This window comes from Lissotriton vulgaris, chromosome 11 (genome assembly GCF_964263255.1).
Source record: "Lissotriton vulgaris chromosome 11, aLisVul1.2, whole genome shotgun sequence".
In the NCBI taxonomy this organism is placed as follows: domain Eukaryota; kingdom Metazoa; phylum Chordata; class Amphibia; order Caudata; family Salamandridae; genus Lissotriton; species Lissotriton vulgaris.
Window position 1 is genome coordinate 555,514,336 of NC_141699.1, and position 26,651 is coordinate 555,540,986.

General features: G+C 46.1%; 1 protein-coding gene across 1 annotated transcript in view; it reads right to left on the reverse strand.

Annotated features, from left to right (window-relative positions):
• Window positions 1–2,851: 2,851 nt before the first annotated feature.
• Window positions 2,852–26,651, reverse strand: part of PPP3CC (protein phosphatase 3 catalytic subunit gamma) — a 744,021-nt gene continuing 720,221 nt past the window's right edge. Inside the window, exon 14 of the mRNA XM_086943633.1 lies at window positions 2,852–10,660. Coding sequence (XP_086799759.1) covers window positions 10,500–10,660 — 161 coding nt within the window. The 3' untranslated portion in view covers window positions 2,852–10,499. The remainder of the gene's footprint in view (window positions 10,661–26,651) is intronic.

Genomic DNA, 26,651 nt, shown 5'->3' on the forward strand with positions numbered 1-26,651 from the left:
CTGTGTTTTCGTTGGCCTGCCTCTCATTTTGGGACTCGTAGCAGGAATACTATTTTTGTTCCTTCTGCTCCAATATGGCAAGTCCAGTCACCAGCGACACCCAGATCACCTTAGAGAACACTCTCCTGGCAATGAAGTGTCGTGAGCGCACGATACAGATTCTGGGCTTGGCTTGTTTACGAGATCTGAATACCATGTGGTTTCTAGCATTCTGACCAATCTGGCAAGATTGCATCTTACCTGTTCTACGATACCTGCTATGTGGAAAGGAATGTGTGTTAGACATCTGCCTGACACTCCCATCAGTCCTGCCAACAGATGTCGATACTTTGCTTGGATCAGTAACGGCTCATGTACTGTGTTTTGTCCCCAGCGGCTACCAATCCTGATGACGGCATTCATTGAGGTCTCACAGAAGCAAACTGCTGATGGTGAGATACGTGGTCGACAGGCACACATTCGAATAATGCTAACCGACGGCAATGCTTCTCATCTATTTGCAATCAATCTACTTAATGAGGTAGTCCAACTTTCACCTACTGTAGTAGACAAATTCTTTACCAGCTTAGAAGATTTGATGTTTTCTCCAAACAATGAGACGCACTTTTGAAGTTAGCACACAGTGTTCTGTGTGACTCTGTATTCAACCTTCACTTTTCAAAACAAGCTTCTAACTTTGGAACTCTATTTTTCTACAAATTTGACTCTTTTTCCAAAATTGAACTTTTCTTTTGGCACAAAGTAATCTGCTTAAAGTAGAACTATTCCTAGAGAACAAGAATTATTTGAATACTTCCAAGAGACATTATTTAATCTTGTCCACAACCAAACGACTTATAAATTATGTCATGGAATAGTCTCCACTTTTTTTCTTCTGTATTTAAGAGCCATTTCATAAATGTATTTTTCATGATTCATTTGGATAGCATTTCCAATGACATACTATACGCTTTGAATAAAAACATTGCTTTTAAAATGCTTACAGCACAAATGCTATTTTCGTGTACAACCATTTCGAATGCATTATTTTGTATTCAGTAGGATTTTAACACATCATGCTTTAGATAGGTTTTATATGCTTAGACCTTAATAATGTCGAACATAATAAAGTGGAGTGGGTGTTGTATGGCGTTTTAGGATCCGATCGAAATTTCCAGAGTTATGCCCTTATATAATTCACATTGCCCTAATATAGGCATAGAAATCATACCCATATTTAGACATAGCCTATGCAGTCTAAATACAGGCATGGCTACTTCCACCCGTACCAAAAAGTCCACTTTTTTTGGAAAATCGGCTTAAGCAGTCAGGGACCTCCCCTTGCTTGAATAATGATGTGTCCAAGAATTCATGGACTTTACTAAGAACTACTATTCCCCTGGGGTTCTTTACTGACGTTATTATGCCAGACTTTATGTCAAACTAGGCACCTTCAGGGGTTAAATATGCCTTCACTTGCTCTAGCAAGACACTGTGGTTCGGAGCAGCTCGACTATCTACTTGCCCGACCCAGCTCGCTACAGCAAGTGCCGAAGGAATCCGACCCTCCAGCTGACGCACTGATCGAGAGGCTGCATTTTTCTCGGCGAGAATCCAGCTCCAGTGTTTCCAAGCTCCCCTCACAGGGTGTTGGGAAATCGAGTCCCGAGACAGAGATACCAGACCTCCTTCATTCTAAACTAAGGTATGCAGCTGATTAGACCCTAAGTGAAATCTTGGATAGATTCTTGGCAAAGAAAACCAAACCTATGCTACACAAATACTTACTCCCTCCCCCGTACTAGACTTAGGTTAGGTATATTGGGGTAAGCGTATTTTAGAAGCACCAGTTGAGTACTTTTAGTCATTGTTATTTATGTATGTGATTTTATATGGCTTAGAAACCATACAATGCATTATACTTTGCAGCCTGCATTACGATTGTCGCAGTTCACTTTACTTTCATGAGAAAGAAGACTGTTCAATAAATCCTTTTATTGAAAACGCCTGTCTCTCTATTTCTCTGCACCTCTGTTGAAACGAAGCATGCACGATTGAGTAAAATATTTATCTATTGTTTCCACGACTCTGAAGATACGTTTATTCTTGGGTAAACAAAGTTAACATGTTTATGGGGTTGTCAGAAACTAATCCCTTCTTGTGTATTCGAGAACGTTTCTAGTGACCTCTGAGCTAGCTGGCACTCACTATTAAGTTTAGTAGATTCGATAGAGACCCAGTCGACCTCAGTCCTACGTCTAAACTATAGGATATACTATTCCAATGCGCAGAGCCTATTGGGAATTGGGAATATTGGCAACACTCTGAGCATGCAAGAAGCGTTACACGCGAGAACTGATATGTCTGTATTTTCAAACCTCAATCACCAAATACAATGTGATGCTTGTATTTTTTTTAAAGAATTTTTTGTCTCTCGTCCCTCACTGTCGACTCAGTTTCATCATCTTTAAAAGTACAGATCTTAAATTTGGAAATCAAGGCAATATGCAATTTTAAAATGAGTTCTAAGCTCAATTAATTCTTCAAGTGTGAAAGATATGCAAGTGGTTTACAACAGGTGAGAATGGCACTGCAAATGCTTTTGTATATTGTGTACCAGTGTGTGTTCAGGCTAGCAAGAGTGCCCCTGTGCTGGGAAGGGGGTGTACACGAGGACGTACTTGGGAATTTTCACATAAGGCAGCACAAAGTCCAAGGCCAGCTCTGCATATTGCTTAAACAGCTAACTCTGCCACTTACCGTCAATGAGGATGCTACACACACACAGAATTTCGCATGATCTCAAGTGGTAGAAATAATGAAAGAACAAATCTAAGTTCAACAAGTTGAAGGAATTAATGAAGACACAGAATGATTTTTTTGTCATTTAATTGTAACTTTTTTCCTCAAAGATGACTTTTTTCCGATTTTACATTAAGACAGTTCTAACAAATTCATTCTTTGTTCACGAAAAAAAATCTGAAATCATATTAGAGAACTTCTGCCAATAAATAACAATTATCACCATTGTCTTTAACGTAACTATATATAAAAAAACAAAATAAAAACAATTATAAAAGCAAGAAGAGGAGGCTTGGTCTCTGATGACTGGGCACAGCAGGGGTACTGGGAACAGGGATATCTGCAGCACAGCAGTGGATTTTCTGGTAGTCCTAGCATTCACATCAAACTGGATACTTGACTGCCGATCCTATGTGCCCAGTACATTCCTGGCACCCCCCTTCCCCACGCATCACCTCTAGAAGGTTCCATGGTGCAATGTCCCTGCCCCTTTGACCCCCTGCTTGCCCCAGACCTCCTCCTCATAACATGCACCTTGCTATAACATGCATAAAAAAGGCTGCTAGACTCAGCCCTGAGAAGCTGAAGCAGTGCCCCTGCCGCCAGCACTTGCAGTTTATTGGACCATCCCACTGAGTTTGGGCGCAACACAAGCATGGCATGAGGGCGGAGGGGAGGAATCCTTGCCTGGCTTTATCAGCTCGATATCATGGACAGTCCAGTCTGTTCCACTATAAAAGACTGTGTTCTACAGTAACGGCAAAGCGGATAGGAGGACAAAGTTGACCATGGGACATACCCAACATACGGTAGCGCAATCCAGAAAAACACACTCCCTCAGCACAAATGTTTGTATCAATGGCACCATCAAACAATAGCACCAAACGCAGAAAGCCCTAGAACTATGGATTGACAGTGTTGCTCAACCCACTTGACCATGGCGTGACCACCTCTCTTGCCCCAGGCATACTAAGGAAGGGTTCTTTTACCAAAACCTTTTTTAGTATGTCACACCAAGTATTTGACATAACTTACTGAGAACTGAGTCAGCTATGTAATCATGCAGAGGGATTGCTAAACTACACAGATCATCACTCCAGCTGGATTTTGTCACTATTGCTTATTTTAACCACTCTGCAATTAATTCAAAATTAAAAAGAGGCATACAATACCCGTTAGGAATTCACTCTCACCTAGTGCTCAACGGGAACCCTTAGGGCAATGGCCCACCAGATTATAAGATTCTTGGTATTTTTCCTCTTTATCCTCCCCACTTCCTCATTTTGAAAATGAAACGGTACCAAACATTACTTACATAAGCAGAAGCTAGTCCTACATCGTTCACTGGACCCCATTCCCAGCTAAACAAGTTGGAAAATGTGTCCTGTACCCGGAGTACTATGAGACCCACCCGCTTCTAATCGGTGATCTATTTCCAAAGAAGCCCTCATGAGATTAATAGTCAGTGATACATTTCAAGAGTTCACAATTTATTCTATTCAGACCAGGCAGCTCCAAAGACTGAACCCTACAGAGTATGAGGTTGTTGTATTTTAGACCGGACCGGTTACATGCTTAAAGGATGCAGTCTGCCGAAATGAAGCAGTGTAATAATGTAACATCAAGTGTGCTTTTAAGTTGGCTTAGGTCACTCCACTATTGCCTGTAAGTGGATGATCGACCTGCCATTCACCAATAACCCCCCCCCCCCCCCCCCCGAATGCCTGCTGTGACTTTCCTGGATATGGCAGCCACATAGTCTGCAATAAGAAAGTTTAGGGTTGCCACCTTTCCTAGCTGGCCATTTATTAACGCTTTATATTTCTGTAAAAGCCCAGACATTATTTTAAATATAACTTTAAATAAAATTGTCTTCTCTAATTTTTAACACTGCCTTTCTGTCTTTGTTTACTTTAATTCTTCTTATATTTAGTCTTTTAAATATGTACTGTTAGGTGGAAAAAACCAGCTTTAGGCGATTTTCTTAAATGTTGTACCAGCTGAGACATTAATATACTGGTCATACCAGTAAAAAAACACAAAGCTGCGTAGAAACCCTATAGGAAAGTCGCTAGAATTCCAGATGTGTAGAATGGGGCAATACATGTAAGCTAGCAGGATATCGTGTGGTCCTCAAATAGCATGAACAGCATTACATTCTTGTAAGTGTTTTTATTCATCAACTTATCTCGTGGCTGGCAGGTCAGGTCCTCTACAGCTAAGATTCTCAAAATTGAGATGTGGTTCCAATTTTATTTATTAGGCTGTGTTTAACCGTTTTGCAGCCTTCTCACCACCATCTCCACATCATTAAAATGGTCATTTAATATTAGATTAGTTTAGCTCCATCTGGTCGCATTTATTACGGTCTTGTGCCAGCCAAAAAGTAGTCCTGACCCCATCAGTTTGAGAAACCTGCTATAGTCAGAAACCATTATGGGGCCCATAATAACTGTGCATGTGCAGATGGAACCATGGTGCCTGTGATGGGATATGTGGAAAAGATTTTTCTCAGTGCTGTGTTTGAGAATGCAACTTTTTCTGCAAGTTCTCTGAAGAAAACTAGTTTAGCAAGAAACAAAAGCACCTTTGCTATAAAGTCTCTTCAGTGGAGCAGCAAGACACTTCAGAAGGAGACATGTCTTCTGTGCATTACCATTCCACATTCTCTCCAGCTCCCACAACACCCAGTAAATTACTTCCTTAAAGGAGAGACACGTGAATTTAAATTAAACACTCCCTGTAGGAAAGGAAGAACACGTGTGTGGTTGCATATGTGGTTAGAAGCACAAATTCTGTTTATGGTTGTGCAATGAGGCTCCGTCTAGGCCCAGTCTCGATGAGGTGAAGATTAAAGAGGAAGAACGCCAACCGATTATGATTGAACCTGCACTGCCCACGAGGAAGGAAAGAGCGTAGAGAAACACTTTGGGCAGTTGTGTGTCGTCAAGAAAGCATAAAACTTCCATATGATCTCAGTCTCTGCTCATGAGGACGACTGCAGACCTACTGAAGAGCAGAGCCTCCGGAGTAGACAGCTCCATGCTTGCAAATAAGGAGTTTTACGTACAACTAAGAATAACAGAAGTACACCACAGAAAGGTGCAAACAGAGCCTTACATCTCTTTTTTGTGCAATAGTTATAGGAATACTCTTCTAGCAAATGTTTGCTAATTACTGTGCTTGTGTACATAAGCACAGCTCATCTCATCGCTATAAACCTTCCAAAAAGCAAGACCAAATAGCCAATCCAGATGTAAGCACTGGTATTTTTCATAGATTTAACTGGTAGGAGTCAGCCTTCCTGCTGTCAGATACCGACTTTGAATGTCATGGGTTCTTTCTAAACAGGTGAATCTAAATGGGATTTTTGCTGGAGACAGACACTCCTTTCAATAGTTTCTATTAATTTCTGTGCCCACAAGTAAAATATCTCAGTAGGTATGTTAGTCTAATACTGGAACACTAAGTGAACAGCACCAATGACACCCGGCCTCCGCCATCCATGGTTTAATTTCATCGTGGTAATACACAGTGAAACTGAAAGTATTTTTTCAACAAAACATCGATCTCAGGATATTGGTTTCCGGCAACAAGGACCTAGAGTTTCAAAAAAAGTATATGGAGAAACAGCTTCTTACTTGCGTTGAAAGTGTTGCATAGTACTCTTCCACTAAAGGTATCAAATCATAAAAGGAAGCAGCCGCCATAACTGCTTGAAAACAAATCAAAATCAAAAATGCTGTGTCTGTCCACTTTTTGAAGTGGTCTGTTTATTTCCTCACCGACTCTGCAAGTGGATGCTACAGTGTATGATCAAAGTTCCCTTCATGCTTTGCATGGACCTTCTTTTAACCCTTAAATGTATTGCGACTGGGCTTTTTAATTCCTTCATCACCCTTGAATCTGGCTGGATTTATTCCTTAACCTTGGAACTATGCTGCCTAAAGAGAGTATACAGTACTTTCAGGAGTCTTTGGCCTGCCCAGTTAGGGAATAAATGTAAAAAACAACAATTGGAGCATACTAAGCCTTTCGATCCCCTGACCTCCACAGTTAGTGCTTTCACCCTAATCACATTCAAGTTCTAAACAGAACTGATTAAAACTGGGACGTGAAGTGGTAGTAAACTCAATTTGGTTGTGAAATGTTAAAGCCTCAACACAAGTGGCAATCAAAAGAGCTCAATCAACATGCTGCTTCACTAAATATGGTGGGCAGGCATCCTTACAGGACAACATACGAATTTAAATTCACACCACTATAGCACCTTATGAGGATCATGTGGTGCTTAAGAAATCGTTAATAAATTAATAAACACATAAATCACTTTTCAGGATCTTTAAAATTTGAAAATGAAGAAAACGTTGAAAAACAAGCTGAGAAATGGCTAGATGTTTGCAAAACGATGCCCAAGGTTTGTGGGATGCGGATACAGATTTCCACACCATGGCGCTCTTGCTTCGTCTTAGGGGACAAGGGTTTCATCGCATGGCCAACCTCCTCAGTCCACTGCTTTGTAGGACACCAATACCCAGTGTCTCCACCTCGTCTTCAGAGGTTTGTACAATTACTTATATATTATTTATAGCACATATATTACACCTAATAAGGCATCTGTGTGCTGGGCTTGCTTAGCGTTGATATCATGTAAATGGATCGGAGAAATGGACAGCATACTGAAACATGGGCATAAGAAAAGGGTATTTCGGAGGGAACGAAAGGAAGCCCCAACAAGACTAAGAAGAGGAGGCCATTTAGTGAATCTCAGAGAGCTTTATCTTACACGATATTGGGGAAAATAGATTTGTTAATCTCGCAGACTGTGACAGACTACTAGGCAGCCTTGGAGGCTTTGTTCTCAGTCTTTTCAAGTTCACAGCAAGGAATTAGGATTTGTTGCAATTTTGTGATCTAGCGATGGGAAAGGAGGACAAGGAATGTTATTAGGTAAATAAATTGCTAATAAGCAGAGGCCTGTGAATGAGGGAGGCCCATTTAAATAGGGAAGCCTACATATTCCGATTGGAAGTCGGGATACATCTGAGAAATGAGAAATCCAAGATGCATGATAGGAAGCATTGTTTGGCTGGCTTGCATTTAGACTGAATAGGACAAAGGGAGTCTGGCACAGACCCCTGCCCTTTCTCTTGTTACTATTCAGCAAGCATTAAAGGTACTCTCTGGTTTCCTGTCAACCACCATGGTCTATTGCTTTCAGGTTCATGCTAGCTTTTGTTTAAAAATGAGATCCATTCAAGTGCACTCAGCTGTGCTCCTTTAAGGGCTACGGAGTAATGGTTAACCCTCAAACCTCAGTTTGCCTTTTGAAATATACAACCCAAGACTTGTTACGTTCACGAGACTCTCTTCTAGTGTAGTCCCTTCTAGGCAACAACCCTTCTCTTATGATCTCGGTTAACTGGATTCTCTATTGCAGTTCGATAAAAAAAGCCCTCTGTTTGTGCAGGTCCATCCAACTGTTCCATGTTGCATTGATTACCCTGGCCTGTAGGTTTATGTTCCATGGAAGCATTGGACTCCTGTCCATTTCCTTTGTTGGTGATCTTGTCTGCATCACGTGCTCACCCTCTCATCTGGAGCCAATGACAACAAAATAAAGCATCTTCTCCAGGATAATGAGGGATATCCATTAAAAAAAAAGGAAACACTCAAATCAATACACATGGGTAAAGACGAAACAATATGTGAAACACTGCAACATGAGGTGTAGCAAACATGTTTCAATAAGATAGTTTTAAAAAGTCATATCTACACTGTCTCCACAAAAACCTGGAAGTGCCTTACTTCTCAAAAAAAAATTGCAAAAGAAACAAAAAATAAACTTTCCACCGAGAAAAACCGAAAATAAAAATAAAACTAAAATATAGCCAGACCAAGATAAATACATTGTAAATCTCTTGATAGTGGAAATACTTTTGTGCACTGGCCAGGCAAGAGTGCATAACCACACCATCTCCTTAAGTATTATTGTGTCTTCTCAGACTGACACAAATGTCTGATCTTTCTGGGAACAATTTCATTACTTTCATTGGAACAATTGTCGAAAGTTCACTACCGATCGCAAAAGCCGATTATTTGCAAAGGAAGATTTCAACTTTAGCTAAAGATAGTTTATCACACACACAATGGCTCTCTGCACTTTTATACACTTCTGGAATACAATGTTTTGCTTTCATTTCCAGACAATCATCATCACCACCACAGACTGAGCAAAGGTGCCATAACACAGAAGTAACATGTCCAAACAATCTATGTCCCTAATGCCCTCCTAACATTCGGCTTTATAGTTTGCCATCAGTACAATATATCCCAAGTGATCCCGCACAAATGTCAGTTACAGGAGATTGTATGAATAAAATAGGATTCCCTTAGCATAAAAATCAGGAGATTGTGCTCCTACATCTCGCAAATGTACATGATAGATTACAACTGTCCCAAGCCATGAAAACAAAGGCTTCCTCGGTGCAAAGATCTGTAGACATTGCCACTTCCTCAGTATCATCAATCGCAGTCCCCCCTCTTCACAGAGCCTGGTTCAGCTGAGAGGCTTCCCGAAGACCTGGTTCCTGCCCGACTCCTTAGCAAACTGCCACTGACCCAACACGCAGCAGGCCTATGTGCAGTTAGGCCCAACACACAGCTGGCTTCTGGTCAGACCATCACATTCCTTTGTGCCTTATTTTTTGCAGTAAAATGTATACTACAGCAGCTCAGGTACACTGAGTCGACGTGTAGACCTTTGCACATTCAGCAATCTCAAAGGGGCAACGCAAAACAAAGCCAGCAGTCAATATAAGTGCAATGCCCCAGGCAGACACATAAAACCTCAAATGGAGGCCAGAAACACTGTGCAGAAGTACAACCAGCCTTATAAACAAGGAAATCATTCGTTGGGGAATAGGACAAACTTTTGCCTCCTTTCTGGCATCAACAGTCGAAGGCAGAGGGAAGGGGATACTTCAGCAGAATGATAAAAGCAGGAGTCCTAGATGAGTCTGGAGAATTCCCGCTTAGAAAAGTGAAGCAGGCAGTCACTATCTCAGCCGCCAAAGCTCCAAAGAAGCAAAGTGGACGAAATTGGGGCACTGAACATCTGAACTGACAGCTCCGGTGGGTCTTAGTTAGTCAGCAGACATGAGCCTCTCTTCCTCTCTGAAGGAGCAGATAACCCCAGCTACAAACAAGTGCAAGGATTCTGCGGCAGGGGATGAAGGTAAATCTACATTCAAAATCCTCCAGTGAAAACTGGAATCAAAATTCATCAGTGAAATAAAAATCTGTTGTTTCTTTTAAACGTGACATTGATTTCTGAAAGAACAGGCGAGCCAAAATGAATCACCTTGAGGCAGCCAAAAACTGGCTCTGGATAGCTGCTTTCCAAAAGCCTCGTGTCACCACCTCTGACTCACCCTTACAATGAAATACTTCAGATGCACTAGCAAATAGATCAAACTGTAAATAAAAAATGTACATATGTATTTATATCTAGATCTCTACCTAAGTGGATATGTAGAGACCGAGATAGACAAAATAAAATTAAAAGATGTACAAAATGGTCACCCCTGCAAATAGACTTAATACAAACTGGACCGAAAATGCATCCCCAGTCCATTTTTTTTTGTTTTTGCCTTTTTAATAATAAATAGATGGAGAAGTTGTGGATCCCCAGACGTGTGCGATGGATGCTTATCGCCTCATGGAGACTTCTTGTCGGCAGAGTTTGAGTTGGTGACCAGATTGATGGGCCCATCAGGGTGCAGGGGGTTCCGGCGCGGAGGCATACGCTCGTTGATGCGGTCCAGACCCCTAGCTTCTTCAAAGCTGCGGATCTTGTGCTGTGGTGAAAATCCTCGAACTGTTTGGGGTACAGAAAGCAAAAGAGAGATGATTTAGCTGCTGATGGGATCAGAGAACACAAGCATAGCACCAAGGACATTCTAGGGATTTCAGAGCATATGAATTAGTGGAATAATGGCCTGCATACAATCCTTGAACTGCACTTGTATCAAGAAAATGAGTGAGAAGGAACAGTTATTTACCTGTAAAACAGAACCCCAACAAGAGAATCTTTGAATTAATAAACATTATGCTATTATCTCTACGTGAGGAAATGGGAAACATACTTAAATCAATCAATTTTTCCTTTGAATTATTTCTTTTCATCGCATAGTATAACAATATTTCTGTTTCTTTGAATTAAAATCCCATTCTGACACAAATGATCTCGGAGGCTGAAAAAATCCCATTTAAAATCATTTAAAAATAGAAAAAAGAAGCAGGACTAGAACAAGCGTATCCTTGCCAGGAGAAGCGCACATCACATGAACAGTAGGGAAGCAGTTTTGTAAAAAAAGGTCTACCTGGGTGTCAGGCCAGGAAGTATCCAGGCATCAACATTTGGCAAAGGTTAGAACGGATCTCCAACATTCCCCTCTGCAAACTTCACTGGTAGAAAGTTCCTCGTAAGTGCAGCAATGACGGCTTTACCTTTAATGGAATGAGCCCTACCTTTAACCAGAATGGGCTCATCTGCATTTTTGCCATAAGGCGTTACGCAGGATACTATCGATATAGTTTTCAATTTTGAAGAAGCCACACCAGCACATTGTAAATGGCATATTGGAGCATCATACAAAAATACTGATTTAAAAGCAGTGAGAAAAGTTACAAATTAGTAACCACAGTACTTCAGCATTGGGGGTTTTCCATAGGTTCACTTGCTTGGCTTATTTCAAGTCATCAAGCTGAGAAAATTCAGTTATAACCAATAAAACAGGGTATAACTAACATTTCCTTACCACTACACCTTGTGTGTTTAAACTACCTGACTGTATGCCCTAAACTTTGGCTAATGAAGTGATGAAGCTTTCAGCTCCATTAACCAGTGACTTAGCTCTCGAAGGTTGACTTCCAGGACGGACTAAATCACTCCAACAGAGGTCTCATCTAGACTTCCTAGACTGTCTTCACTTTCAATGGCTTGTTAGGCTTTACTAACAGAGTGTGTGAAAAAGTCCTTTAAAGAATTGTTTAAACAGCTTGCATGAGAGGAGGGGCTTGTCACAGTGAACCACGAAAGTCACTCATTTAACCTGTGCTCAACCCTCTGGTAGCATGGAATAAAAGCAGTCAGGCTTAACTTAGAAACAATATGTAAAGTATTTATGTAGCACATAAACAGCAATAAAGTGAAACACAAGAAAAATCCCACACAAATTTAGAAAAATAGAGTACTTTTAATAATGAAATTATACCATAATGACACAAATCCCAATTAGTAGAACCGGGGATATTAAACTTCAACGTTTTACATAAGTATAATGCCTAAAGGCACAAAGACTCACTCACAGTCATCTAGTCGTGCTAGACTGGGGGAAACTCACAAGTTTAGGCACACCACCATGGAGAGAGGGCCTGACACAGGAACCAGCTTCGTCCAGCTGATAGTTACCTTCTCAGTCTTGCATGAACAACCCAGTTCACGACGAAGGAGACTGCAAGGAGCAGAGATAGCATCGCAGATGGTCGCTGAGGTAGCGCGAAGAGCAGGCCTGGTGTTGTGGATGGTCATCGCTGTAGTGCGAAGAGAGGGTCAGGCGTCATTAACGGGTGGTGCTAGATCTTCGCATTGGTGGTCACCACAGGCTGTTGTTGCTGTGCACATCTTGCGTAGAAGGTTGTCACTGTAGCATTCAAGGTAGAGTTCACCGGAGCTTCCATTTGACGGTTGTTGCAGGTGGCAGAGTCTTGGCGCAAACAGGCCCGGTGGCGAAGAGCCAACACTTCAGGATTTTTCTTTCTTCACAGAGAAGTGCACTCTGATTCCAGTATAGGGTCCAGGACCTGGAGAGGCACCTCTTTGGAATCAGGGACTCACTCTAGCAGAGACCATCAGGCTCAGGGAGGTCCAGATGGAGGTCGAGACAGATCTAAGTGCAGCAGGTCCAGTTGCAGCAGGTCAGCTTGGCAGTTGCGGGAAAGCCTCTGGAGCTTGTTGTGTCCCTCTAGTTCAGAACAGGAGGACAGCAAAGTAGAAGTTACTTACCTTCGGTAATGATGTATCTGGTAGAGATGATTCTAGCCGCAGATTACTTAACGTAGAATTATCCCCAGGCTTGAGACTGGACCCGGAAAACATTCTTGCCCAGCATGTCTGGGCACCAGGGGGGCGGTATCACGCGACTCCGCCCGACGTCCTTTGCGGGCGCGACGTCAGCGAGGTCACATAAGCCCCACCCCGGCGTGCTGACGTCAGTTTGCTTAGGAGAACTTTTCTGTGCCACAACGCGGAGCCATCACAACAAAACTGAGGAGAGAATGGGAACAGTATGCGAAAAAATCAGAGAGACAAATTAGAGAGAAATAAAAAGGTGAGAAACACCACCAGGTGGCTCCAAGGCACCAGAAGGCAACAACAGTGGGCCAGACCAGAAAGGGAGCAGAGCACTACACTGAGGGACAACTTGTGCAAGCCAAGGCAAAAGCACCAGGTGGCAGTAAGCACCAGAAGGTCAGAGCAACAAGCCATAGCAAGAAAAGCACAAAGCACCACACCGTGGAACCACCTTGCAAACCAAAGCGAGAGCCATCCTGGAGGCACAAGCATGTGAAAGCATTGTGACAGAAAAAGAGAGAGAGAGGGAGAGAAAAAGAGAGTCTGCAACTACGACCACAAGGGGAAGGGTCACAAGCCCGGAACAGAGGAGCAACAGTAATTCATCCCCAGACTACACTGCCAAAGATGGCCATACCTCCTGAAAGGAGGAGGAGGTCATCAAGGACAGGTAATCCATCCGCAGACTACAGTGCCATTTGAAAAGAACAGGAGGCCATGGACAGGTAAAAGAACCTCCCAACGAAGAAGCCAGGTGGGGATCAGAAACTCAACAACAGACGGAAAGAGCAAAAGTAGGCCCTCACGCTGAAGACAAACCAGCTGGAGGGATGCCTGACTGGAAGAAAACGAAGGACACCCACAGAAGACAAGGCACCCAGATGGAGGCGAATGCAGAAACCCAAGCAGAGGGTCCTCGCAGAACGGGGAGGAAGGGTGGGTCGTGAAGGAATCTGCGGCTATAATCGTCACTACGAGATACATCGTTACCGAAGGTAAGTAACTTGTACATCTAATAGAGACTACTAGCCGCAGATTCCTTAACGTAGAATAGATACCATAGCCATACCCAAAGGGAGGAGGGCCTGCGAGAGAGCCTCCCCACGAGGAGAGAGAGGGGACCCCAGCAGGGGACATTCCACAGAGACAAAAGGGTAAGCCAGGAGACCCTAAGCCCCACCAAGGGAGAACTGCTCAAGACCCCGCAGGGTCAGACAGGGCCCTAAGAGCCACAAGGAACACAATGACCACCTCAACCCCTAGGGAGGAGAGGCAGGGCTCACTAGAAGAAAGCCGAACACACCCCAGCCTCAGGCTGCGGATGAGGCAGTGACGGCAGCACAGCTAAAGTGCAGACGGAAGAATAAGAAAGGCACAATGGTGTAGAAGAACAACAGATCTTCACTGGCAAGCACAGCCAGCATCAGACACCACCACGGAACGGTGCACCCAGGACAAGCCAGACGCCAGCCAAAGGTAGAGGCCAAGAAAGGCCAAGAAGGGCCAGGCCACACCCCAAGGGAGGGGCCGGCACACACGGGCCGACGAATGAAGAGGAACCAGGCAGAGCTGCAAGGCAGCAGACAGCAGGCCTGAGCAGGCTAGCGACACAGCAATCCAGGAGAAGGACAGACCGGGGAGCAACGCAACCCACTGCACAACCATCAGCAAGAAGATCGCACCTGCGACATACCGCGACGCCACAGAGAGCAGAGGCCCGAAGGACAACCACACATCCCCAGCAGATGATAGAGCAATATAATAGCTACCATCACCCCACATAGGGGATGTTACGTCCCAAGACTTGGGATCCCCCCAAAGTCCTAACAAAAGGACGTAAAAGTACATCAAACACACCGAACACCCAACTGGGGCTACGTGCTACAAGGCCCCAGAAACAACGGAAGAACACCTCCCAAAAACCAGACCGACTACAAGTCACTGATGTAGAAAAGCAGATTTTCTCTAGTTATCATCAATTACTGCTTTGGCGTTATTCGCCTCTGATATACTCGATTATTAGCTTAATCAAATAAAGAGGCAGGTGCTGGAAAACTGGAAAGCGATGAACAGGTTTATTTCTCCGGAGAAGAACACGTCAATTTGGACAAACGAAATGTCTTCTCGAGGTGCTCTAACTGTACCTCTGTGGCATAGCCTGTTATACACAATCTTGACTGTTTATTGCAGGGCAACACATTCCTGACAGTGGTTTATTACATCCCCGGAATCCCCGCGCCCAACTTGTTCCCACAAAATACCCAACAGCAAATGTCCCCCACCCCGGTCTCAGCAGGTGATTATCGCGCAGCTGGGCATTCCGGCAGGGTCTGAAGAATGCGGAATCGGTCAGATCTATGAGGGTTGTGTCATTGAATAATTCCGACCCCTTTGATGGGGAGCGAGTTTCTACTGTACGGGGGTAATAAACTGTATCCACAGGGGCTGGTTATTGCCTGGGACCGGATCGAACAGCCAGGTGCAGGGGATGAGGTTATCGATGGGCCTGTTCGTGCGAGGGGGATGAAAGGACATGGGCGTTAGGCACGGGAAGTGTCTCCGGGGCTGGGTTGCGCTGAGGATGCTTTATGACTCTAGCATGTGTGCTTGGAGGTTGGCAGAGCGCGGGGGATGACTGCAAGGTCAGGGTGACACGCTGGTGATCGGCAACGCACGATATGGCCGCGGTATCTAAAATGGGTGCCGTTTACGTGCATACGGTGGCTCTTGTTAGGCAAGATGGCGCCTGCGATGTTCATGTCTGTTGATTATATTTCAACAGTCACCCCTTTGAACATTTCAAGACATCTTGCTAATCTATTTCAATCCTCATGATATTCTGTAGCTCTGTGAATCACTAATATCATGAGAAAACATTGGGCAATCATCACCCAAGAACCGGATTTACAACCTTTATTTGCCAACCGAATAACATTTGCATACAATAGATCCAAGAATCTCAAAGAATTGCTCAAGCATAAAAACAAAGAACCCAATGAACCCACATATAAAGGAATGCGAAAATGTGAAAATTGCACACATTGCAACAATGTGATAACAGGATCATCTTTCACACATCCTAGGACGGGACAAGTGATACAATTAAAGCATTCAAGCACATGTGACACCAAAGGAGTTATATATGGCATCAAGTGCCCATGTGGTAAGTTATATGTGGGCCAAACGGAGCGTAAGGTGAAGATAAGAATAACCGAACATAAGAGTAACATCCGGTTAAAGAACACAAAATCTACAGTGGCAGCCCACTGGACAGAGATAGGACATAACATCGCCCAGTTACGTTTCACCATATTGGAAGTGGTTAAAGGCCGCCCAGATGTTGATACACATAAAATGAGACTGAGATCCGAATACTTTTGGATTAAAAAGATGGGAAGCCTTCAGCCAGATGGGCTTAATGACAGGTTGGAACTTACATGTTTTCTATAGACTTTGAATCGATGAGACAGGATTTGCCCTGACAGGGCGGAGGACATTGTGCTCAATTTCATGACGCTGCATGACATATTTTGTGTTACATTAGAATTGTTCTTTTATATTTGCATGATTTATTGTGTGAGATATGTTAACCTCTTTCATTCATACATAGAACTTTTATAGTTTCAGTGAATCCCATTGACCGCTCCAAAATGGCCGACCGCTTTTACTCCCAGGCAGTTTTGTATGAGCATAAGTACAACACATAGCGTTTCATACTCAGATTTTTTTATGTTCTACAACAGTGCACATTTTTACTTATCTCAAATTTTCGCTAGTCCATTGTGGTCCCGCTAAAGGTTTACATTTAATAACCTCGAGAAGGTTTTTTAAAAATGGCGGTAATGTTCAACTTTGATTTAGGCTGAGTAAACACAAGCTATTTTTAGTGGGTTTCGGGAGTTATTATTCAGTTTTCCACATAGACGCAATGTTAGTAAGTTTACAAGCAGCGACCACGTGATCGCGTTACTGACCAATCAAAGCAGTTATAAGGGGGGTTAGCGTTAAGCGATCTAAATGCGGCAGTTATTGGACGAAAGAGCAGGAAGCGGGGACGCTACATTTCACTGTGAGTACGGGCGACCAACGCCACATAAATGCGAGAGGAATCTTTGTTTGTTTAAAGCGCGTTATGTTTAATTTAGACGACAGTTACCTTTAGCGCCCAAATGTCACGCAGTCATTAGCAGACATATGTTGAGCAACTCGTTTATTTCAAGTGATAAAATTCATGATTTATTGATAATGATGTAATGACCTAGAACGTAGCTTGGGGCTCATTATGTATTCTTTATTTCCTTCCGTAGAGACCCCCGACGAAGGGTCCATCTGTACCCGAAATGCATTGGGTCAAAGTGTTATGTTGTACCATTGAAACCTGCTAATAATTGGAAAATGACGTATTCAATGAGAAAGCATCATTAGAAATACACGAATAAAAATGACATAAAGGATATTGTCTTTGAAGATTTTTCATTGGAAATGTATATTATGGATTAAGAGGACTATAAGTGGTCCGTGATAAATCGTGTGCACACCCTAAACTCGAGGACAGCACCCTTGTTCTCACCTATCATCTACCATTACAGATAGGCCTGCACAAAGAGATGCGTCTTCAGAGCACTTCTGAATGTCTGAAGAGTGGGAAGGGATCTTAGTTCCAGAGGAAGGGCATTCCACCACTTGGGCGCCAAGGTGGAAAAAGCCCTGCCACCCCTGCCATTGGTGTCTGGTTGGGGTGTAGCGCATGGATAGCAATGCCAGTGGAAGAGTATCGGGCCATTTCAGCTCAGTGGTGGCGACTATTTTGGCCAGTTTCAATTTCAGCGTGGCGTTGTGCCTTTCTACCAGGCCTGCTGACTGGGGGTGGAAAACGGCATGGAACTTTTGTTTTACTCCCAGCCCCTTCAGTATGTGTTCAATGACCTCGGCTATGAAGTGGGGGCCATTGTCGCTCCATAAAACTCTACAAAGGCCGTATCTGGGGAAGAATTCCTTCAGCAATACCTTTGCAGTGGCAGCTTCGGTATTGTCACGAGTGGGGTATGCTTCCACCCATTTGCTGAAGGCGCCACAATAACTAGAACGTATTTCAGACAATGGCACCTTTCTAGTTGAATGTAATCCATTTGGAGGATCTCAAAGGGATGGTCCGGGACGCAAAACCCTCCCCGTGGTACTACTGTCCCTTTCCCTGGGTTGTGTTGCAGGCATACCATGCATTGTTGCACTAGGCGTTTTGCTGAGTCTGCTATCTTGCCGACATGCCCTACCCTAGCAATCAGTTCAGTCATGGGAGCGGATCCTATGTGTGCGGGTAGGTGTGCCATGGTCAATATGGGGATCAGATAGGAGTTAGGTAGCAGCCATTTGTCTTTGTCTTTTGTCCTCCAGCAGCCTTCGTCGTCTTTCAGTCCCACCTGAGCCCATTCAGTCAGTTCGTGTGGTGTACTCGTCAGTTGGATGTCTCTTATAGTGGCCCTAGCGTCTGTCCATTTCTCAGATTGTGACCTAGTCACATACATTCGTGTTGCAGTTCTGTCTTCGGCTGTGGCTCGGGCAGTAACGTCAGCTAGTGCATTTCCCTGTCCAATAATGTCCGACACTTTCTTATGTGCTTGGCATTTAATTACTGCTAGCTGCTTGGGGAGGAGGACTGCTTCAGTCAAGGCGGAAACTAGATCTCATGGAGGATGGGTGTGCCGTGCGAGGTCAGGAATCCTCTTTCCCTCCACAGGAGCCCAAAATGGTGAACCACCCCGACAGCGTACTGGCTGTCCGTGTATATGTTTACTGTCTTTCCTGCTGCTAAGATGCATGCTAGTGTGAGGGCAATCAGTTCTCCCGCCTGCGCGGATCGTTGGGAAATGCGGGCTATTTCTATTATGGTTTGGGCAGTGGTGACGGCGTATGCAGCTGAGGTCGTGCCATCTGGGTGTTTGATGCACGAGCCATCTACCCATAGTTCCCCGTCAGGTCCGGAAAAGCAGTGTCTCGGAGATCTACCCTGCTCCTTGTCTGTTCGTCAGTGAGGGTCACACAGTCATGTAGGGGAGTCACGCTGGGGTTGTTTTCGGGCAGAGGTACCAACGTAGCTGGATTTAGGGTGGTGCATCGCTTCAGAGTAATGTGTGGCGCTAGCAGGGTCAACTCGTGTCCTGTCAGTCGTGCACTAGTCAGATGTTGGGTTTTGGTTTGATTCAGGAGCTTGTCAACTGCATGGGGTACTAACACTGTAAGGGAATGGGAGAGTACTATTCCCTCACTCTGGCGGATCGAAACTGCTGCAGCTGCTACAGCGCGTAAGCATGCCGGTAGCGCTCTGGCTACTGGGTCGAGGGAGGCTGAGAAATAAGCGCCAAGGCGCTGCTTGGGACCAATCGATTGCGTTAGGACAGATAAGGCACATCCCTCTCTTTCGTGTGTATAGAGGGAAAATGGCTTGGAGTAGTCTGGGGTTCCTAGAACGGGTTCTGAACAAAGGGAATCTCGTAATTCTTTGAACATTGTCCGGCATTCGGGGGTCCAAGGGAGTGGTAATGGAATGTCTTTGGCTAGTAGGGAAAGTAGGGGTTTGACTATGAGACTGAAGTTCGGCAACCACTGTCGACAGAATGAGGTGAGGCCTACCAAAGAGCGGACTTGCTTCTGGGTCTTGGGGAAGGGAGTGTCTAGAATAGTCTGGATTCTGTCAGACGTGAGCTTCCTCCGATAAGAGGTGTCCTAGATACGTGACTTGGGATTTGCAAAACTGCAATATATATTTCGGGAAACTTTGTGGCCATTCTCTGCAAGGAAGTGTAGGAGCTGGATGGTGGCTGTGACTGCTAGTGGAGTGGCGTCTGCTGCTAAAAGGATATCGTCTACATACTGTATCAACGCCACCCTGTCTGGTAACTGTACTTCATCTAACTGTCTTTTGAGCGCCTTGCTGTAGATGCTCAGGCTCTCGGTGAACCCCTGGGGTGCTTGACAAAATATATACGAGCGGGATCTTAGGGTAAATCCAAAGAGATAGCGGCTGGCTTGGTGAATGGGTATGGAGAAGAAGGCGTTCTTAAGGTCAATTACAGTGAATGTGGTGGCCGTGGAAAGGATTAGAGTCAGGATTGTGGTGATGTCAGAGACTACAGGGTACTGTGGTACAACTATTTTGCTGATCTCTCGTAGGTCAATGATGAAGCGGTATGCTTTCCCATCTCCCTCTCCAGGGCTCTTAATGATCTGTAAGATCGGACTGTTACAGACATTGCTCACTACCTCCTCTACTACTCCTGCTTCTACCAGTGAGTGTATTATTTCGATCAATGCTTTCTCGCCCTCTGGTGATATCCTGTACTGGGGTACTTTCGGGAAGGTTGCGTCTTGTCGTATTGTCACATGCACAGGGTCTATCATCATTCGTCCGACGTCTGAGTCAGCCTTGGCCAGCAAGTGCGGTGGTAAAGTGTCCAGTAGGGACACGTCTGCTTCGGTAATGGGGTACATATGTTGGGATGGGTGAGGTCTTAGGTGGTGATGGTTGTCATATAAGATGACTCGCACTCCGTCGGGGGAGCATCTGATGGTCGCTCGGAAATGCTTCAGCAGATCGAAACCCATAATGGCGTCTGGGGTATTGGAGGAGAGGAGAAATGTTGTGTCGATGATATTTTCTCCAAGGTCAAAAGGGATCGGTTTGGACAAGGGGTTAGTGGAGGGCGTACAATCAAATCCTATTGATGTCACGTGTGAGCCAGACAAGGGTGCCCTTGGAATCAGTCGCTTAGATAATGCACTACGTGTTACTCCAGTGTCTACCAGAAATGGTGACTTCGTGCCCAGGACCTTTGCGGTAACATAAGGGCCTTGCTGGTCAACATAGAGTTCGACTGGATCCCTCCCTTGCCCTTGGCAGTCCTATGCGAAGTCGTATGTGTTGTCGTAGTCAGATTGTTGGTACTGATTCTGTCGGGGATGGTCAAATGCATTTACTCTACAGTGTCTCTCTTCACTAGCGTTGTTTGCGTACCCTCTCTCACATCCTCTACCTCTCGGTCCATTCATCAATTCACTCCCCCCTTTTTCCTTATTCATTCCTAACAGGATCTGGCATTGGGATTTCCAGTGTCCGTACCCTCTACAAAATGCGCACTGATCCTCTCCTAAGTCCCGACGTCCAGCGTAGGGTCTGGAGACATAATTTCTGGGTGGTGGTGTTCGAGGGATACTTTGCTGATATCCTCCCTTGTACTGTTTTTTGCCTATATTCACCCCTTGTAACTGTGCTATCATAACTAGTTCTTTTAAATCCTTCTTTTCGGTAGCCCTATCATTTTCGTTTTTCTGGTGCTCATAGTACTGGGCCATCTGGAGGATGGCCGCTGGTTTAGAGGCTGCCCAACTGCTTTCGCTGGTCTGTAGCTTCTGCAATACCTCTGGTAACAGGTCCTTAACATAGTTCTGTTCGAACAAGTGATGTCCGGTCGCAGTGGACATGTCTTGTCCACTATAATCGGAGAACACTGTTTCGAACCGGGAGAAGTATTCTGAGACATCTTCTTGGGGTTTCTGGGGGTTTCTGGGTTTCCTGAGAAGCGGCAGACATGAGGGACTCCGCCGAATCCCACAAGCAAGAAGTGGCCCTAGCCATTACACAAAGAGTGTTAAGGGCCAGCAACGCCACACTTGTGGAGGCGAAGATTTTGGCTCCCAGGAATCTAACTAGCGGGCCTTCCGAGATGGGGGAGACAACACCGATGGCAGGGAGGGAAAGGCAGTCTGTAAAAGAGGGCCCCTGGTAGAGGGGTGGAGGGAAAGAGACAGGATCATGCGGCACAGAAAGGTGGCGGTGCAGAAGTTGTTGGGGCACTTGGTACCCTGTGGCGGGCCGTCCCCAAGCCCCCAAAAGAGAAGTGTGGAGCGAAGCCTCGAAGGAACAAGCAGCTCTCGATCACCAGAGCTCTGCTGGAGGACCTCCAGAAGAGTATCCGTGGGGAAATGGGCAGCTGGATGGCCCATGCACAAGATTCCCGCAGCCGTGGAAAGAGCCCGAGCGAAGCCAGCACCCGCCTCCTTAGAACCCTGCGATTGGTAAAGCAGTCGCTCTGTGGGTGACGGCTGCAAGTTAAGGCGACCATCCATCAGTCCAACCGGAGGAAGGAAAGGCCAAGCCAGGAAAGGAGGAGGGGGGGATCGAAGTATAGGGAACCTGAGACGCCTCCAGCGAAGACTGGGGCCGCGGTGACGGCAAAGAACTGTCCTTAGACGACGCCGGGGAAAAAGCAACGATTCAGAAAAGGGGGTGGTGATGAACAGAGTGTCTGAATTAAGCAGACCACTCTTACCCAGTCCAAAGATCAGGGCTTGATCCATCACCGTTATTTAGCTCACTGCACCATCCCAGCTCAGAACCTGGCTATATGCAAATCAGTCTGTCCCTGGCCCAGTGCATCATGGGAACAGGGCAGACTAAACTACCAAGCCAATTCTTCACCAGAAAGGAGACAAGCTACCGGGGACCGGTTTCTGGCATTTCAGCCGTCGTCGGCCCGGCTTGCTTGAATCCTGATGGTGCAGTGAGCAAGGGACTCATGTCTGAGTATACCCTGCCACACCTATAGTGGCCAAAAACGATTCAGAAAAGGGGGTGGTGATGAACAGAGTGTCTGAATTAAGCAGACCACTCTTACCCAGTCCAAAGATCAGGGCTTGATCCATCACCGTTATTTAGCTCACTGCACCATCCCAGCTCAGAACCTGGCTATATGCAAATCAGTCTGTCCCTGGCCCAGTGCATCATGGGAACAGGGCAGACTAAACTACCAAGCCAATTCTTCACCAGAAAGGAGACAAGCTACCGGGGACCGGTTTCTGGCATTTCAGCCGTCGTCGGCCCGGCTTGCTTGAATCCTGATGGTGCAGTGAGCAAGGGACTCAAGGGACTCATGTCTGAGTATACCCTGCCACACCTATAGTGGCCAAAAACGATTCAGAAAAGGGGGTGGTGGTGATGGGGAAAAAGCAACGACACTGCGACCCTCCTCTGGAGAAGAGGAAACTATCAACCACCAAAACTCTGGAGCAGAGGGGGCGTAGAGTTCGTGACCGGAGCATGGTCGACGTCGACCAGCGCCAAAGGAGACGACGGAACGACCTCTGCTACAACCCGTGGTGCAGGAGACCGAGGCTGGGTCGGAGCCAGGAAGGCTAAGGAACGGCGCCGAAAAGGCCTCGACTTGACCTCCAACGAGGCAGCCGTCTGTGTGGAGGGATAAGGGAGGCCCAGGGACACGCCCGACACCTAGCCGGCCCCAGCGGCGCCGCCAGGGCCAGCAGCCGCCGGCACCTGAGCGGCATCACCTCGGCCTTCGACAAGGCCGCCGCCTGATCAGAGGACCGAGAGGGACTCGAGGACACGCCTGAGACATGGCAACCTCCCGCGACACTACAGGGACCCCCGCGGGGGTTTGCGGCGAGGCAGAGGCGCCGTGGTCCGAAGGAGGGAACCTCGAAGGGCCGTACCCCGACAACACCACATTCTTCAAACCTGGAGCCGAACCTGTTGGTGCCGGAGCTGGCGGCGACACTGCAGAAGTCTCCGCACGCAGCAAGGGATCCGCATAAGTCCCAGGAGGAGAAGGAGACGCCAACGAGACCTGCAAGGCCGCCGCATAGGCCTCCATCAGGGCTCTAGTCTGCCCGCGCCGGGGAACGGCGGATAGGGTGGCGACGGGCAGGGCCGCACCACCCGCGGAGAGCCCAGCCCCCAACAGAACGGGGCGTGGCCCTCGGGGACAAACTGCAATACTTACCAACAGGTGAGCAACGCTCTTGCAGCCTGTGAGAAGGATGGTGTCGAAGACGGAGGCGGCGGTTCTTGAAACCGTCCATGGGGGAAGGACGCAGCGCCGCCGCCGACCTGGACATGCGTGTCGAAAGGAGTTTCATCCGGCGCTCCCGCCGGGACTTCGGTTTCATTTGCTGACATGCCTCACAGTCCGTGGAGTCGTGGTGCTCCCCCAAACACCACATGCAGATGAAGCGAGGATCTGTCGCCGTCATCTGGCGCGCGCAAGACAAGCACGTTTTGAAGCCCAAAGGCATTCGCGCACTGTTCCCAAGTAAAACCCTCAAAAGTGGAAAAAGAGGCCTGAAATAAGTATGGGCGAATTTTGCGGATTTGCGGTCCGCAAATTCACACGAAATTGCCAAAAAATCCGCGAGTTCACAAAAAAATTGGCAAATTTGCACAAATAGACTGTTTCCCACGGTCTACTGGCTAATCAGTAAGTGCTACCTCGTTGGGTAAATGTATAGTGCTTTTCCTACACTACAGCTGCGTAAAGTGCCAGAAGAGTTGTCTGCAGTGGCCATGTGTGTGTTACTATGCCATCGCGCTGATGGGCGCAGGGGTCAGTGACCTGTCCATCATAGTGGGTAAATGGCGGGAAGATGGTGCACACCGCTAGTGTGTGGGTGGGGCCAAACGGGCAGGGCTTCTATGCGAGTTCACATGCCTCTTGTGTGTATAAAAGGTCAGAGACCGAACAGAGCAGCAGACGAGGAGAAAGAAGCTCCTGGTCACAGGAACTGCAAGGGGATTGTGCTCGTGAAAGAGAAGGATGCAAAGGCCTCTATCCAGCATGACAGCTAATTTTTGACGGTAGATATGGGAAGAAAGCACACCTGCCCAGCCTCGACAAAGGTCACAATTGTTTTTGGGCTGATGAATGCGTTACTGAACTTGAGCTTCAACTCGGGAACCTGCTTTATTTATATCTGTAAGTGCTTTTTTGCAAATTTTTCATTCGCGGATAGCGAAATTGCCGACAATCCGCAAAATCCGCGAGCGGAACGGATTTTGCGCCCACGCTTAGCCTAAAACAGGCCAGGAACACGATCCGGGTCCATGTTGCACGTGGAAAAGAAGAAAACTGACGTCAGCGTGCCGGGGTGGGGCTTATGTGACCTCGCTGACGTCATGCCCGCGGAGGACGTTGGTGCAGAGTCGCGTGGTACCGTCCCCCCGGCGCGCAGAGATGCTGGGCAAGAAAGTTTTCCGAGTCCAGTCTCACGCCTGGGGATAATTCTACGTTAAGGAATATGCGGCTAGTAGTCTCTATCAGATCTGACCCTTAGAGTCACTCAGGTTAGCTTGGGGTGAAGGGCTGCCTTCTCAGAGAGCATCGTGGCAGACCTCAAGAAGTAGGTAAGTCCTCTGGTAGCAGCAGGGCAGTCCTCAGGGAAACAAGTCAGTTCTTCTGTAGTCCACTGTTCCCAGAATGTACTGAAGAGGTGGTATATTTATACTTTGTGCCAGTCTTTGAAGTGAGGGCAAGATCCTGGCAACCCCAACATGTGGGTCTGGAAAGTTCTCCTCTACTCCTGCTAGGGCTCCAAGTAGTATAGAGTGATAAAAGATTGGTGTCTGGTCACTTTAAGTGTGTGTTGAAGGCAGTCCTATGAAATGTAAGTAGGGAAGGGAAACAGCTTCACCCCAAGTATCCTGGCAGGATGACCAATCCTGCCAACACCTAGTCCACCCCCCACTTCTTTGTCTCACAGTCTGGGAAGAATACACAAAGCCCAACAGCAGGGCCATTCACAGTCAGGACCCAGAACACTGACAGAAGACCCAAATGGTTTGGAAATAGAAATGCTAACTTTTTAAAACTGGCATTTTCAGAATTGTGACTTGAAGGGTGATTAGAAACAATTTTTAGAAAATGTCACCAGTTCAGAGGACTAGTGGTACAGCCCACAAAGAGTGGTTTCAGCTTGTATATCCTGTCCGAAAAAGACACTTCCCTTCACTGACAAACATATTCAGAATTTGATTTCCACTCCCTCTCCCTTTACCACAATTTCCCTGAGTACTACAGCAAAACAACAAAATGAATCAGATAAACTAATAAGTCTCCGAAAAAAACACATAAGGACTGAGCTTCATAGACATTTTTTGCTGGAACATTTGAAGGCGGGTACAATACCTTGGGGCTTACAGGTTAAAAATGTTCCAGTTATTTGTACGGATGATCCAGAATATAAAAAAGTCTTCAGTGGATTAAGTACTAAATGTAGTCGAGATCTGATGCTGCACACAATAGAGACTTGCAAAAACAACAAGTGATGGGCTGAATGTGGATCAATGTCACACACTCCCCCAGTCAAAAGATCTGGGCCCAAATCCATCGTTTTTTTGCACTCCACACCACCCTGGGTTAGACAATGGCGATATGCAAATCAGCTCTGACCCTGTTGCCCCATGGGAACAGTCCAGTCCGAACTACAAAAGCCATGTCCTTCCCAGAACGGAATCAAGCATCCGAGGACCGGACCGGTTTCGAGGTAACACCTCTCATCAGCCCGGCTAGCTTGACTCCAGTGGTGTGGAGTGCCTGGGACCCACGTCTGGGCATCCCCAGTGCACTTAGGGCGGCAATTGCAAAAACAACAAGTGATGGACGGAATGTGGATCAATGTCACACACTCCCCCAGTCAAAAGATCTGGGCCCAAATCCATCATTTTTTTGCACTCCACACCACCCTGGGTTAGACAATGGCGATATGCAAATCAGCTCTGACCCTGTTGCCCCATGGGAACAGTCCAGTCCGAACTACAAAAGCCATGTCCTTCCCAGAGCGGAATCAAGCATCCGAGGACCGGACCGGTTTCGAGGTAACACCTCTCATCAGCCCGGCTAGCTTGACTCCAGTGGAGTGGAGTGCCTGGGACCCACGTCTGGGCATC